General features: G+C 41.2%; 1 protein-coding gene across 1 annotated transcript in view; it reads left to right on the top strand.

Moving 5' to 3' along the window:
* Window positions 1-15,378, top strand: part of KIF5C (kinesin family member 5C) — a 164,382-nt gene that overhangs the window by 108,637 nt on the left and 40,367 nt on the right. The window contains exons 14-17 of the mRNA XM_019455717.2: window positions 765-971; window positions 3,069-3,215; window positions 9,805-9,993; window positions 13,269-13,386. Coding sequence (XP_019311262.1) covers window positions 765-971; window positions 3,069-3,215; window positions 9,805-9,993; window positions 13,269-13,386 — 661 coding nt within the window. The remainder of the gene's footprint in view (window positions 1-764; window positions 972-3,068; window positions 3,216-9,804; window positions 9,994-13,268; window positions 13,387-15,378) is intronic.

The following is a 15,378-nucleotide window of genomic DNA, read 5'->3' as shown; positions in this document are numbered from 1 at the left end:
GCTCCTGAATTGAGTTTCCTCTTGCCTGTAGTTGAGTTTTTCATCTGCTCAGTGTCTCCTGCCTTCTTCCTCCCTTTTGATTCCTTTGCATCTCCAACTTGGTACAATTGCCTATGATAAACTTCCTTGTTGTTACATTTAAAACTCAGTATTGTTTTTCTGTACAGCCAAGGCAATATCTGTTCTGATAGGAAAATCAGAAAATACAGTAGGCACGAAGATAATGAAAATATCCACAAGCCTACTCATTCACTTTTAACTAATGTGAATGTTTGGGATATATTCTTCTATACACTCATGATCAGTATTAAGAAAAATTGGCAATTGCTTTATACTGTTTTGGTTGGCTCTGAAATGGACCTGTTACAATGTGAAATAATGGTAACGTTAAAAAGCCAAGTGGTATTATTGTCATCCTCAGAGATGATTCCCTTCATTCTTTGTTCACCATTTGGAATAGCCAACCAGCCACAGAGTGGGGTGATTTTTGATGTGTTATCAGTTCTTTGAGTGAAGCCTACCTAGCTTTAAAGTTAAAGAAAAAAAAAAAAAAACAACCTAAAAACACTAGAAAGAAAAAGAAACAGATACTTGAAACCTCATGCTATTTTTTTTTTTTTTTTGGCATCTGTATATACAGTAAGGTTTCTAGGCATCCTGAGCATCCTATATCTGTTTTTAAAGTTACTTTATTTTGGAGTGAGCCCAGAACATAAACACTTGAACATTACACTCACCAGTTCTATGCCATCTCATTTCCCCAGCTTTTGGCTTCTACAAGAAGAGATTATGAGAAGATCCAGGAAGAACTGACACGTCTCCAGATTGAAAACGAGGCAGCCAAAGATGAAGTGAAAGAAGTTCTCCAGGCTCTGGAAGAGCTGGCTGTCAATTATGACCAGAAGTCCCAGGAAGTAGAGGACAAGACCAGGGCCAATGAGCAGCTGACAGATGAGCTGGCCCAGAAGACGGTTGGCACATTTGTGTCTAGGGGGGTGGGACTTTTCCGTTCCTGTTCCTGTACTTATGTTGATGTCTGTTGACAGACACTATATAGGAAGGCAGTTGGCAGAATGGTTCTTCAGTGTTAGATACATTCTCTGAAATCCTCCAATAATTGAAATGGTAGTTCATGTAGGTGACGTTTGTCTACACATCCCCGAACTGCATATTGTTTCATATCCAGGGGATTTATAACATTAGCACGGATGCCTTGTGAATAGTCAAGAGCACGCAGACTTTGGAGCCACAAAAATCCTTGTTAAAATTTCGACTTTATAACTATTAGGCCTTAATGAACACAAGTAAACTTCATGAGTATTTGTTCCCTTATCCGTTAATAACATACACCTTTCAGTGCATGAGAATTAGTGACAATTTGTATAAAGCACTTAGCACAGACCTGTGCATATGCTACAGTACCAATAGATAAATCTCAAAATGTTATATAAACAAGTGAGAGTAGGTGACCGAAGGAAGGTGTGGGTTTCACTCTTGTTTGTACCCTCCTGATGGAAACTCATTCCTTCCACACAGTTTCTTGTCCTAGCCTAGGACTGATTGTCCTGGTGTGTTTGTCATCCTGTTTTACACCAGTGCTTCAGTCTGCACATTTCCTAAATTTCAGATTCTCCCAGTCAAAGATGCCACAGGTTCTGCACAATGAGCTAGTGGCAGCAGGGACAGGGAGCACTTGGTGACGTGGCTGGAGGCAAGATGTTTTGCATTTTGTCCTTTTCTACTTGGAAGATGGGTGGTGGGAAACCGAGTGGCTCTAACTGGCTGCCCTTGGCACGTTGGCCCAATGGCCTGCTATCATAGGATTGTGCCTAGCCTGCTTTATGGAAGACTTCCAGTCCTCCCAGGCAAGGGGTAGCAGTTGGTGCAGGAAAGCTCTAACCTGCTGACTGTACAGCTGATGAAAAAGGCTCCTAACTCCATATATTCAACTGCATGAAAGAAGACTTAAATGGCTTTCCAAGATGCGAACTGTTGCTTCTGTGGGTTTTAAAAACAAAACGAAGTAAGTGGTGGCAAAACCAAAAAAGAAACAGAAAACAAACCAGAAATCACTTAGGAAAGGAGGAGACTTAGATTTTCTCTGCTTACTCTTTTCTACAGAATTCTTTAATTAGTCCTTCATATTATTTGCTTCTCAAAATGATGGAACATTTTCCATAATAGGGTCCTTATTTTCTGCCAAGCCAAAGTATTACTAGACTGGTATGGGGTACTATTTTCAGTCAGATCATTAAAAAGTGCTCTAGGAAAATAGCTGCATATGGAAGAATTTCATAAGTGTCTTTGCATTGACCTCCACAGCTCTGAAATTTAGGGAAATTATTTTCTTTGCTGGCTGAGTTAATACCAAGACATCAAAATATGACTATTCTACTGATGTTGAGAGTTCGTTAAGTTCGTTGTAAATATCTACCTTCTGGTAACATACACGAGGGATGGGAAAGAGATGGGTTGTTAATGTTTGGCAATAAAATGGAGCTACTGCTATATGTTGAGATGAGGACTTGACTCATTTTAAAAAGAGATGAGAGTGTTCAATTCAGCTTCACTGTGAAGGTTAGAAAACTTTTCATAAGTTGTTTTCTAAACTGATGAATGTCTCTCTGGGCCTTCCAGACCCATCTATTACTACGAAGTCAGATGGGGATCTGGAAATGGCCCAGGGGGCAGGTTGGTTTGGAAATGGGGATGGGGTGTTTGCAGGTATGTTTGGACCCTAGAAAATGAGGACCAAAATGGAACATTTGTGGGTAGGAAGATGTGATCACATGCTGTCAACCAAAGGGCTCCCTTTGGGCTTTATTTTTTAATAACTTATTTCACCACCCCAGAGATTGTCACATGATATGTCGATGGAACGTACCAGGCCATGACAAATTCTCCTTTTTTCTCAGAGAATGCAGTGTTCCACTATAGTTCAACTTACGTTGAGATCGCATGAAATGATAAAAGAACTCCATTCTACATTATGTTGTCATTCTTTGTAGTACCGTGGGTATGAATTGATGGGCAGCTCTTTTAATTTGCTGTTAAAATGTGTTTTTCAGACTACATTGACAACCACACAGAGAGAGCTGAGCCAGCTACAAGAGCTTAGCAACCACCAGAAGAAGAGGGCTACTGAGATCCTGAATTTGCTGTTGAAGGATCTGGGGGAGATAGGTGGAATTATCGGCACCAATGATGTGAAGACTGTAAGCCAGCCCTTCCTTTTGCCCACCCCCCCCCTCCCAATCCGTGCTTATAACGTATGATCCTAAGCAAGCAGTGTCTGTGTTTTATTCTCCTAAGTATCTAATGCTCAGTACAGTGCTTTGCACCTGCCACATACTTGTTACTATTTGAACAAATGAACCAAGGGCTGAATTAATGACTAAGAATGACTGAGTTTGGAAAAGAAGAAAAAAATTACCTTTCAAGTAGAAGAGATGTCTTCAAATTTTGGTTGGCCTTATGCAAATTGTGTTATTTCTCAAACTTATATGCCAATGTCACAGAAGTTTGGAATTGGATAGGTTAAACAACACTTCTAATCTCAGAATTGTGTTTCTCTTTTTCTGTGAGAACCCAGCAGAATGAAAATTCCCCAACCAATTGGTATGAATTAGGAAAGCTTTCAGCTGAAAGTAATAGGATTCTAACAGTGGCTTAAAAAATAAATCCACATTTAATTATTCACAATATGAGAAGTCTAGAATTTGCTATTCAGGTTGTGATCTGCATCGCCTGGGAGTTTGTTGGAAACTTGGAGTTTGTACAGACTCTCAAGCCCACTGCAGACCTACTGAAATTAGAATCTGCATTTTAACAAGATTGTCCAGGTCATTCTAACCTTATTAAAATTTCAGAAGCAAATTTTGGTCCAGTGTCCCAGTGATGTCAAGGATTCAGATCTTTTCTTTGTTTCCTTTCTGCTTTTGTTAGCTTGTTACCTTTTTACATTCTTAGAATTTTGTCTCGTGGTAGCAAGATAGCTGCTTTGGCACCGAGCATCGTATCTTCGCACAACCACATCCACGGCAGGATGGGTTGAAAAGGCAGCCAGTTTCCATCCAGGATGGAACTATATCCCAGAAGTCCCTGATAGATGTCCCCTTATACCTTACTAGCCAGAATTGGGTTACATGGTCACCCCAAATTGCAAGGGAGGCTGGCAAAGCAAAGGGAAATAGTATTGCTGTAATTGGCTTCAACGAACCATGATAAATCCCCTGGAGTTGTGCACATTGGTGCTACTGACAGCAAGGAGTAAGGGAGGTGGGAAGAATGGGAGTGGTATGAAGTTTCCCATGAGCCAGGAACAGAGGGACAAAAGAGCGTGTGTAATGTTATCAGGCAAGAATGGTTAACAATTGCCGCAGTAAAAGGAGATCGAGATTTTAAAAAATGGCTTTATTAAGGAGGTATAATTGACATAAATTAAGCTGCAAATATTTAAAGTGCATAGTCTGAAAAGTTTTGACATACGCTCATGAAACCATTACCAAGTAAGATAATGAGCATATCCATCACCCCCAAAAGTGTGTGGGACTGTTTGATCTAATCGTTATGCTAAAACCACACTGTTTTGATTACTGTAGCTTTATGATAATAATACAGCACCTTGTACAGAATAGCCATTGATAGCTGTGGTGGGTTTTGGCAAGCCAGGGAATAACATTATATTGTTTAATGTCTACTTCACAAGGCCCTAAAATCAAATTCTTTGAGGTTACCCCTTTAAAAGGCTGAATTCTACCTCAGCCTTTATGGGCACACTCAGGGTTTGAGTTGGGATTGTTAAATACTAGAAAAGGCTCCCCAGATTCCTTCTGTTTATAGACATTTCTGGGAAACATAGAAATCCCTTCTTAGATGACATAACAGATCTAGGCTTAGAGTATACAACCTTTTGTAAACCTAATCATTCTTTCATAGAACCTCTCTTGTAACTGCATATCTCATGAATCTTTGCAAATGAATCTAATTTTAGCACTGAATTCTCAAATACTACAAGATTAACCCTATTAAGATCCAGTTTGGTGATTTTATATATGGGGATTTAATTTTTAGAAGCATGCTAGCTTTGGTGTTGAGCTATAAACTTCTGAGATTTGGGTGATTAAATGGCCCTTACAATAAGAAGGTGGAATTGATTTATGAGAAGTTGGTGCCTGCTGCTGATAACGATAAGGGAAGATATTTTTATGCTAAGTTCTAAAATAGAGCTAATGAGAAATGCTAATGAAATCAAGTGTCTGGGTGCTTCGGCATTAAAAAAAGAGTCCTTACCTTTGGGACTCTGAAGTATGATTGAGATTATTTTTAAATGCTCAACTGGATGTTTTCCGGATATTTTTGGATTCCAGACATTGGATGCCTTAGTTAATTTCATTGATAACTAGTTATTTTCATTGATAACTCTCACTCAGAGAGCATCATATTCTTAATCATTATGAAGTTTGTTTTTTCTTACAGTTATGATTTAATCATTAGGGCAATGAGAGCTAAAGGGGAGGGGTTATGGGACTTTGGGCAATTTCACTTCACTTCTTGAGGCTTCACTTTCCTGATTTGTAAACTAACGAGATGAGCCCACATTATCTTAAAGGTTGTCAGCTCAGAAATGTCATGAGTTATACATATATTTTTTAAATCTATATTTTGGGTATGGAGTATTGGTTATGAGTATTCAACTAAAGTAATTCTTTTATCTAAAACAATGATCAGATCAGGGAAAACTTTGTCAGTGATCCTGTTTTCTGTTCCTGAAACCCTATTCAGTTCCCACAGTCCCTTCTTTTTTTTTTTTTTTTTTTTTAATAATTTTTTAAAAATATTTATTTTTGGGGCGCCTGGGTGGCGCAGTCGGTTAAGCGTCCGACTTCAGCCAGGTCACGATCTCGCGGTCCGTGAGTTCGAGCCCCGCGTCAGGCTCTGGGCTGATGGCTCGGAGCCTGGAGCCTGTTTCCGATTCTGTGTGGCCCTCTCTCTCTGCCCCTCCCCCGTTCATGCTCTGTCTCTCTCTGTCCCAAAAATAAATTAAAAAAAAAATATATATATATATTTATTTTTGAGAGAGAAAAAGACAGAGTGTGATTGAGGTAAGGGGCAGAGAGAGAAGAAGGCACAGAATCTGAAGCAGGTTCCAGGCTTGAAGCTGTTAGCACAGAGCCTGATGCAGGGCTTGAACTCACCAACTGAGAGATCATGGCCTGAGCCGAAGTCGGACACTTAACTGACTGATCCACCCAGGTGCCCCCAACATGGTCCTTCTGGTCGTACCTTGGGATAAGGGGAAAAGATGTCCTCACTTCAAGAATACAACAGGCTCAGACAGCGGGGAAATAGAAGAACCCACATTTATCCAGCTTAATCATGTCTTCAAACGTTTTTAGAGTTCAGGCAATACTTTGTTTAGTCAGCAAAATGAGACCAACAAATGATGTCATGAGCCTAGAGTTGACTTTATCTGGGTTTATTAGTGAGCTTCCTCTTCTTGTCTTGTTTACCAGGCTTTCTTTAAAACAAAGATTTCCAGAAGTCTAACCACACACCAAATAGAAAGTTGAGGCAGATTAAATGAAAGGGATTGGATTAACTGCCAAATTTTCTTTTGACTTTGGGTCTGGGGAGGTGGAGATGAAGAATTTTAAGCATCAGGGACCCTGCTATGGCTGAGCAGAGAGGAGGATAAATGCTCCAGATCCTGGGCCTGATCAACCCTCATCACCAACAGCGCCACTCCCATCAACCTCTTCAACACAGCCTTGGGTCTGGAGGGTCCAGGGTTTCGGGGTCCCAGCCCCCAGCCAGAAAGGTGGCCCCCAGGAAGTCTAATGTCTCCAGTCCCCTCCTGTCCTTCAAGCTCTCAGAAGCAACCGCTTCAAGCCTTAGCTGTGTACTGCACTAACAAAGCAAATGGACATTTCTGGGCATTAAAAAAAGAAGAAGAAGAAGCAAAAAAGGACTTCTAGTCCCATTCTGACTCTTAGGTGTTAGAATGTGAACAGTCACCTCACCTACCTTTTACTTGGCCTTGAGATGGCACCTTGCGTAGTCACTCCATGCTCTAGGGACCTGGAGTGGTGGGTATGGAGGTGACTTCTAGTAGGCAGGCAGGCAGCATCTCATGCCCATGTGAAGGCAGTCTTTTCTTCTGGATTAGTCATCTCTGTTGGATCATGCAGTTTAGTGTGTACTGTTGGAGTCATTGTCAAACCCAGGGGAGAGTTATAAATAACACTTCTTGATTCTCTCTCTTTTTTTTTTTTTTAACGTTTATTTATTTTTGAGACAGAGAGAGACAGAGCATGAACGGGGGAGGGTCAGAGAGAGAGGGAGACACAGAATCTGAAACAGGCTCCAGGCTCTGAGCCATCAGCACAGAGCCCGACGCGGGGCTGGAACTCATGGACCATGAGATCATGACCTGAGCTGAAGTTGGACGCTCAACCAACTGAGCCACCCAGGCACCCCTCTTGATTCTCCTTTTTGAAATAACAGTGTGCTGGGCTTACTGAAAACTTTACATTTACATGACTGAATATATGAACTCTTAAGTGGTTAAAACAAACAAAGCAAAAACAACAAAAAGGCAACCTGATAGTAAAACCATTTGTTTGGAGTATTGTTTGTTTTTTGTTTTGTTTTGTTTTGCTTTGTTTTCATCAGACTTAAAATCTTTTAGACCTCCTAGGACAAGAGTGGGCTCCAGAAGTTATGGTTCTGGTTTGGGGGGAAGAACATCCAGCTTTCATATTGGAGGAAGCCTATTATTGTATATACTCTTTTACTCTTCCCCAGTGCACATATCTGGGTATGGAGTATACAAAGTGTCCTCATCTACAGACAGAGCTGGAGAGGAGGAAGTGTTTGTTCCCTTCCCAAAATGCCATACCTGTTGGTTCAGTGTTTTTCCATGAGGAGCTGGTGTAGGTTGTGAATTCCACATGAAAGAGATAGATGTTCGCTTACCTTTCTGGTAAGCTGGACCACATATAGGACATACCTGGTGAGGCTCAAGAACAAGCTTCTCATGTCTGCTCCACGTTGGACCAATCACAAAGGCACAACAAAACTGCATGGAAAGATTAGCGGTGTTTCTCATCCGTTATCTCCATGCATGCTATTGGGTTTAAAAAGTAATGTGATGAGGAATGGTGTTGGGAGGCAAATCGTTATTGGCAGTCGGAATTATAATTGGCTTAGCAAGAAACTCCATTAAAATAAGATGGTAGATAAGATTCTAGATTTTCGTTCTGTTAACATAGATTCTGCTTTGTGTTGATTGACACTGGAGTCATTTAACAAATACTGTTGTGGAATCCCTAGGGGAAGGTTGACCCCAGGTTACAGGCGTTGAGTGCTGTCTAGTATACTTCCTCTCAGCTACCAATTTCAGGACTGATACACGAGTCCATATTCTAGCTCTTAAATTTTCACTAAAAAATCATCATATGATGAGTCAATGACAGCAATACTGACAAAAGTAGGCAGTTGTACTGTGGAACATTAAAACCATAGTTGGAATCATTGTCTTTAGAACCAATTGAAGCCTCTATTTGTGGGCTGGGTACTGGACAGCTCTCTTGTTTTCTCCTGAGGTGCTAGGATGCCCTCTGGTGGTTAAACAAAATATGCACACAGTTACTTTGCTTATTTGGTCAGTTGCTCTTCAAGAGCATCTTTGCCTCTCTGCAAATGAGCTTCTATCCCAAGTACCTTGCTTCAGTTTTTGTTTCCAGTTGAGCTCTGAAACTCAGACACCAAATATGATATCGTGCAGGAATGCTGGCTGTCAGAATCTATCTTTCTAAAGGTGGATTCAGACTGTTAAATTCTCAGGTAATTTTAAATAATGCAAACTAAATTCTTGTTTCCTTAGAAGGGGCAGGCACAGAGGGGCGCCTGGGTGGCTCAGTCGGTTAAGTGTCCGACTTCAGCTCAGGTCATCTTGTGGTCCATGAGTTCAAACCCCGCATCGGGCTCTGTGCTGACAGCTCAGAGTCTGGAGTCTGCTTCTGATTCTGTGTCTCCTTGTCTCTCTGCCCTTCCCCTACTCAAGCTCTGTCTCTCTCGCTCTCAAAAAATGAATAAATGTTAAAAGGGGGGGGGTGTAGTCACAGAGATGGAAATATTGATTGGTAGTAAGTGAAAAGTCATGTAGGAAAACCTTCATTTGGTAACAACACATTCTTACTAGATTTTTTTTTGTTTAATTGAAGACTATATAGAAAATCCTTTTTTGTTTCAACAATTGCTTATAGAAGCATATTCACAACATTATTCTACTTCTCTGTCTGAATAGCAGACTATAGAGAACATAACTGAAATTTTTATTTGAGTTCTTATAGGGACTCAGAGTCCCCTTTAGGAACACTGGTGCTTGTAGTTATTCTAGAAATGTAAGGTATAAGACATTGAATGGAATACCTCATCAAAGTTAGCTCTTTTTAAGTATTCAATGTCTTTTTCCTCCAATATCATGTCTTTTATCTTACAAATTAAATGTAATCTAATTTTTTTATTAAGGATTCATTGATTAAGGATTATATTTAGTAGAGGTTTTTAAGTCAGTCTTCCCTGAGGTTTCAGAAAACTTGGGGGATACACACACACACATGCACACACAGTGAACATACAAGTAATTTTTAGTGATCATTTTCAGCTTGTGGTCCTATAATTAGGGATCCTTAATCAGAAATCCAGAGACATCTTGAGGATCCGTGGACAGATTTTAGGGGCCCCATGAAGCTCTGGAAATTGTAGGCAATAGTTGAGCATATTCCTTCCTGTGCTCAGTTGGCAGATGTGAATGGAGTCATTGAGGAGGAATTCACCATGGCCCGCCTGTATATCAGCAAGATGAAGTCGGAGGTCAAATCCCTGGTGAACCGCAGCAAACAGCTCGAGAGCGCCCAGATGGACTCCAACAGGAAGATGAATGCCAGTGAGCGGGAGCTGGCAGCCTGCCAGCTGCTCATCTCCCAGGTAGGTCACCCCTCTTCCCCTTATGTCACTCCCTTGACCTCTTGAAATCTGCTTCCTCTGTGCTGTTACTGGGACAGTACACAATCGGGTACACGATAGGGATAGTCGGTGGACTTTGCTTTATGTAAGACTTGTCCGTGGCCTCCCCAGGCAATGAGAGCCCAGGCTTATTCTTAAGGCTAGATTTTGTTGTGTGAATTGCACGAATTCCCTTCAATCCCTTTTTAAAGGATGTGTCTACACATCCCTAACTATGTATGGATACAGAGGTAGGTCGGTAGAAATCTGTAATGAATGGATGAGATTGGATAGAATCTAAATCTCCTATCACCTAAGGCAACATTCCTTCATCTTTTAATCCCTACCACAGGTCCAATTTAATATGTGAAAACAGAAACTGTTGCCACTACTGCTATTATTAATAATAGTGGCAGGTAACATTCTGTTGAGTGTTTACAACGCTCCACACACTGCACTGAGCACTTTACATGCATTATCTCACCTGATCTTTAAAAAAATCCTGGTGGGCAGGTTTTATTATTATTATTCTTATTTTTCAGATAAGGAAAGTGAGACGCAGAAAGATTAAATATATTCTGCCCAAACTCATATAGCCAGTGCAAGGCAGATCTGGGACTCAAACCAAAGCTTGTGTGAACGCAAAGGCTTGAAGGGATTTTCAAGCCCCGGGGCACGTTTCCTCTGCCCTGGGAGTAAGACTGCTCTTCTTCCCACTGGAATGGCATTTTCATTTCAGTGAGGTGGTTTCAGAAGACGGCAGTCTAGTTTCTGGTCTGCCACTGATATCTGAGCTGGGTGTTTGGGGTTTGAGGCTTCTGTTGAGTGGTACAGGGAGAGCTGCTCACTGCCTTACACCAGGCATTAAAACAGCTGAAATCATTTGCAGGAATCTGATACCGGCATGGAGTGGAGCATCAAATAATACTGAGAGGCAGACAAAAGCATACTTCATTCTGGTATGCTTGTAAACACAGTAATATGTAATCATAGAACCAGCTCCAGCCGCCTCGTGTCCCGCCATAGTAATCTAAGAGACGCAAATTAACGCATCAAGTTTCCATTTTATAACTGATGTAATAAGCAAAAATGTATTGAAAAGATTATTTAGTGCTGGTGTGTGATGGTGAAATTTATGTACATTGCTGAGAAAAGTATAATTGGGTCAGTCCTTTTGGAAGGCACCTTGGGAATCAAAAACCATACAAATGTAAGTACTCTGGTCCAGGAATTTCACTTACGGTATTTTCATTGATAATGAAAATGCAAAAATTTTATTTTATATGTTATCATTTCCTGATTAAAATATGAAAAGCCTGTATGGAAGATGTTAGGTGCAATATTACTTACATTATAATAAAATAAAATACCCAAATACCTATTCATAGGCTGATAACATAAAGTTGCATGGGAGAATGCTATGTAGCTCTTACAAAGAATTTATGAAATTCAGCCATTTGAAAAGTTTAATTATATAAAGGTAAATGAAAATGAAAATGCAGAGTTATATTTATGCTATGCCTTGCAACTTTATACAATATGCATTCATACAATTAATATCAGGAATAGTTGATAAGTTAAGAGTGGTTTATGGGTGAAATCTTGCTGGATTTGCTTTATTTGACATTTTTATGATTTAAAAAATTTGAAAAAATAATGAACGTTAGGGCATGATACCCAGGTCACCTGTTACACTGATAACATGTGATTTTGGAAGGTCCCACCCCTAACATTTGGAGACGAAGGCAAGAGTGCAAATAGAGGTCCCTCATTCTGCACCCTGCTGTCTCCTCTTTTCATCTTGACACACCAGCTTCCGTGTCTAAGTCCCTTCTGCACTGTCTGTGAACTGGTGAAACTGTGTCACTGTCAACTCTAATCTGTATAAATTGATGACAGAAGCTGCAGTGTCAGCCCTGGGAGTGGGCTTTAGGGCCACTGGAGTAGTGAGTTTCTGCATTTCCAGTACGCAGAGTGTGGTCTAGAAGGAGACATGGGTCCTACATGGCACACCCCCTTAGCCTACAGACTCTTGGCTCAGTGGAATGAGTGTAGCCAGAGGCCAGCCCACATGAGGTGCTCTAAAGTATGAGGCTCAGGATTGAGGGCTCAGTTGCCCAGGTCTTAGAGTGACATTGACTTTGGGCATACCAGATCAGAGTCAAGAATATTTGAATGTTTCAGTGTTACAGGATACCTACGTTAGTGCTTTCTACAGTAGCGACAAATGCAGCTTTCTTTTGGGTGCTGCTTTGTAGTCTCTTACAATTTAGACAAAGCCAAATATTCAATCATTATTTCGTGGGGTACGTAAGACCTTGGCTCTTTATTTTCTGACACGATCTAAGGAATCTGACAAAATATTTCCAGCTAAAATGCTATTATCTTCTTCGTTGACACTCATCCTTTTCACCAAAAGCTACGCTTATGACTGCTCCACCTGAGTCCATTTCCCAGAGGTTATTTCATTAGATTAGAGCTCATTCTCCAGGATTTTCCTTCCTTAATGTGAACACTGTACATCTTAAGGGAGGGGTGTCTACCAATTTCCATCTGCTTAGAAGGGCCAACTGTCTTTATTCAGTCAATGAGCTCCCATTCATTCATTGGTGCCACTAATATTTATTAGGTATCTACTCCATACCCTCATGGAGCTAACAAGTAAAAAGAAATAGATAAGTCATGTAGAAGTTGGGTGCTGTAAGAAAGTGTTGGGACCTGAGTGATAAGGATTCTGGGAGGGTAGGTGGGAGCACTTCCTCAGGAGAGGAAAATGTAAAATGCAAGGTCCCCGACACAGGAATTGGTGTGCTTGAGAGACAGAAAAAGAAAAGACACAATGTTTGAGTTCTGAAGACAGAATCCACAGGTGTTGGTTCAAAGAGTGAAGCCCTCTTCCCTACACATTTTCCCAGTCCTTTCTCTCTAGCACACTCTGTTTTCTACAAGGAGACAAACCAGCTTGGATGTTGGCATCTCGCTTAAGTGGATGGTGAGGAGGGGGACGGCCATCAGAAGGGTCTGTGAGGAATGGGGCAGAGAAGCACAAGGAAGAAACAGAGGACTGTGTTAGTCTGTGATCCCAAATCCCAAGGAGAGGGCAAATATGCATCCTTTGGGTGTTGGTACTCCAAAAAGGGACCCAAGAACTCCTCCTCTATGGAGGATGGGCATTTTCCCATCAGACAGTCCCAGGAAAGTCAGGATGGCAGTTATGGTCACTCATGCCTCCTTTATATCTATTTGCTTATTTAAAGCATGAAGCCAAGATCAAATCCCTGACAGATTACATGCAGAACATGGAACAGAAGAGGAGGCAGCTGGAAGAGTCCCAAGACTCACTTAGTGAAGAGCTGGCCAAACTCCGAGCCCAAGGTAAATAATTGACTACTTTGCAGGTGTTGAGCTCTCGACCCACATCAGATACTCTCTAGTTGGCTGAACTCATGATGTTTAGTTTTGCTCAATTACAGCACTTCTAGATCTATTGAAAACAATGGAATAATTGTGGGATGAGAAGAAAGAAAGAAAGAAAGAAAGAAAGAAAGAAAGAAAGAAAGAGAAAGAGAAATATCTAGAAGACTGCCCCCACACAATATTTGCTCCTCTTCCCTTTTTCCCTCAGTCCACCCTGCTTCCCAAGTCAGAATCCTCTCTCTTTTCTACTTCCTGCCTCCAGTCTGTCACCACGGTCTGTCCATTTGACCTGCCAGATGCTTCTCTGCTTCTGCTCATCTTTGCCTTCATTTTCACCATCCTTAATCCTAATTAAGAGTTGTGGCTACATCCATCTACGGAGAGTCCCACCCCATCTTCTCCTTGCCAGCCACCGTGTTGTGGACTATTCTAAAATCACTTTCTATCTTGTGCCAGCCCCATGCCTGTGCCCCTTCCATGGTGTCCCACCGCTCTTAATATAAGGTCTGAACTTCCACCAATGGCTACCTTTACCTTTATCCTATGAACAAGCTCTTCCCTTTGCCAGGCAGCCTTCTGATACTCTTTGCTTAGGGAAGTGCCTGACACCTAGGAAACACTCAAAAGATATGAATACATAGAAGACATTCAAGAGAGGTAACTAGAAATGCAGAAGCCACAACAGGATTAAGAATGTATGCATTGCAGTGAAATGGACCACACGTACTATGAGCTGCAATGAAAATTGTTAGTCCTTTTAGGAAAGCATTTTGAAAACAAATATTAATAATCGTAACACTTTTCACACCTTTTGATCCTCATATCTCAAATATTCATTGCAGAATTCCTTGTATTAGTGGGGGGAAAGGAAAGGAAAGGAAGCCACCTAAATGTCCAACAGTTAATTGAGCTATGGTATGGTTTTTAACAGAACACGTATTGGGGGTGAAGTATGTGGAGGCTGTACAGCCATGCTTACGATGCATCCTTAAATTAAGTAAAGATCATAATATGCAATCTTATCTTCACTGTGGTTATAGCATGTAGGAATCAATGGATGCTTGTGTTCCAAGGCCTGTGGATTAATATTTAAAACGAAAATGGTTTTGGTAGGGTAATAGGATTGGTGATGATGCTACCCTGTTTTTATTTCCCCTTATTGTTAATATAGTCACTTGCTCAGTAAATACACTTTGTTTCAAATGCCAAGGCAAATTTAAAAAGATGAAGAACATCCTCACCCCCGCTATGACCTTGTAATGTTTTCTTCATGTGATAATGGATGAATGTTAGAGACAGAGCATTCCCCCTAAGACTTCACACAGAAAAGAACTGTTCTTTCCTGTAAATGGCTTCTGCAGTGGGGCCACTGAGTAGAAATAAAACAAGGGTGAGAAGATCTGAAATAAAGTGGAGCAGACTAGATAGAAAGCATAATGACTTGAAAGTCACTGTTTTAAACCATTTTGCTCCCGCCCGCCATCCCACCTCAGCCTGCCATGGTATGCTCAGGGAGTGCTCCTAAAAGCAAGAATAGGCTGGGCTGGCTCCCCCTGGAGGTGTGCCATGCAGCAGCCCTGCCCCAAATATGGGGCTTTCCTGTTTAATCTGGAGAGTATTATTTTATATTTCTATTTTCTTTCTTCTTAGCCTTAGATTATGTTTATTTACCTGCTCTAGATTCTTAGAGAATAAACAGCTTACCCATGGGAGGTAAATTAGCTCTTTCTGGAACTCTAATAGTGTCATGAATCCAAATGCCACTAACATTCACATGGTGCTTTGTGATCTACATAGGAGGTTAATGTGTACTGCCTCGGGGCTTGCTCACCGAGGCCAGGTGGGGACCAGGCCAGGTGGGGACTGGTTGTCCGAGGTGTGAGGTCATAACCGGCCAGGTTGGTTCTGACCTAGAGTGGCCCACTCCAAGTTAGCACCTGTCCCCGACAG

This window comes from Panthera pardus, unplaced genomic scaffold (genome assembly GCF_024362965.1).
Source record: "Panthera pardus isolate Hobbes unplaced genomic scaffold, ASM2436296v1 HiC_scaffold_10, whole genome shotgun sequence".
In the NCBI taxonomy this organism is placed as follows: Eukaryota; Metazoa; Chordata; class Mammalia; order Carnivora; family Felidae; genus Panthera; species Panthera pardus.
The sequence above is the reverse complement of the archived record's forward strand: the minus strand, read 5'-3'. Positions and strand labels throughout refer to the sequence as shown.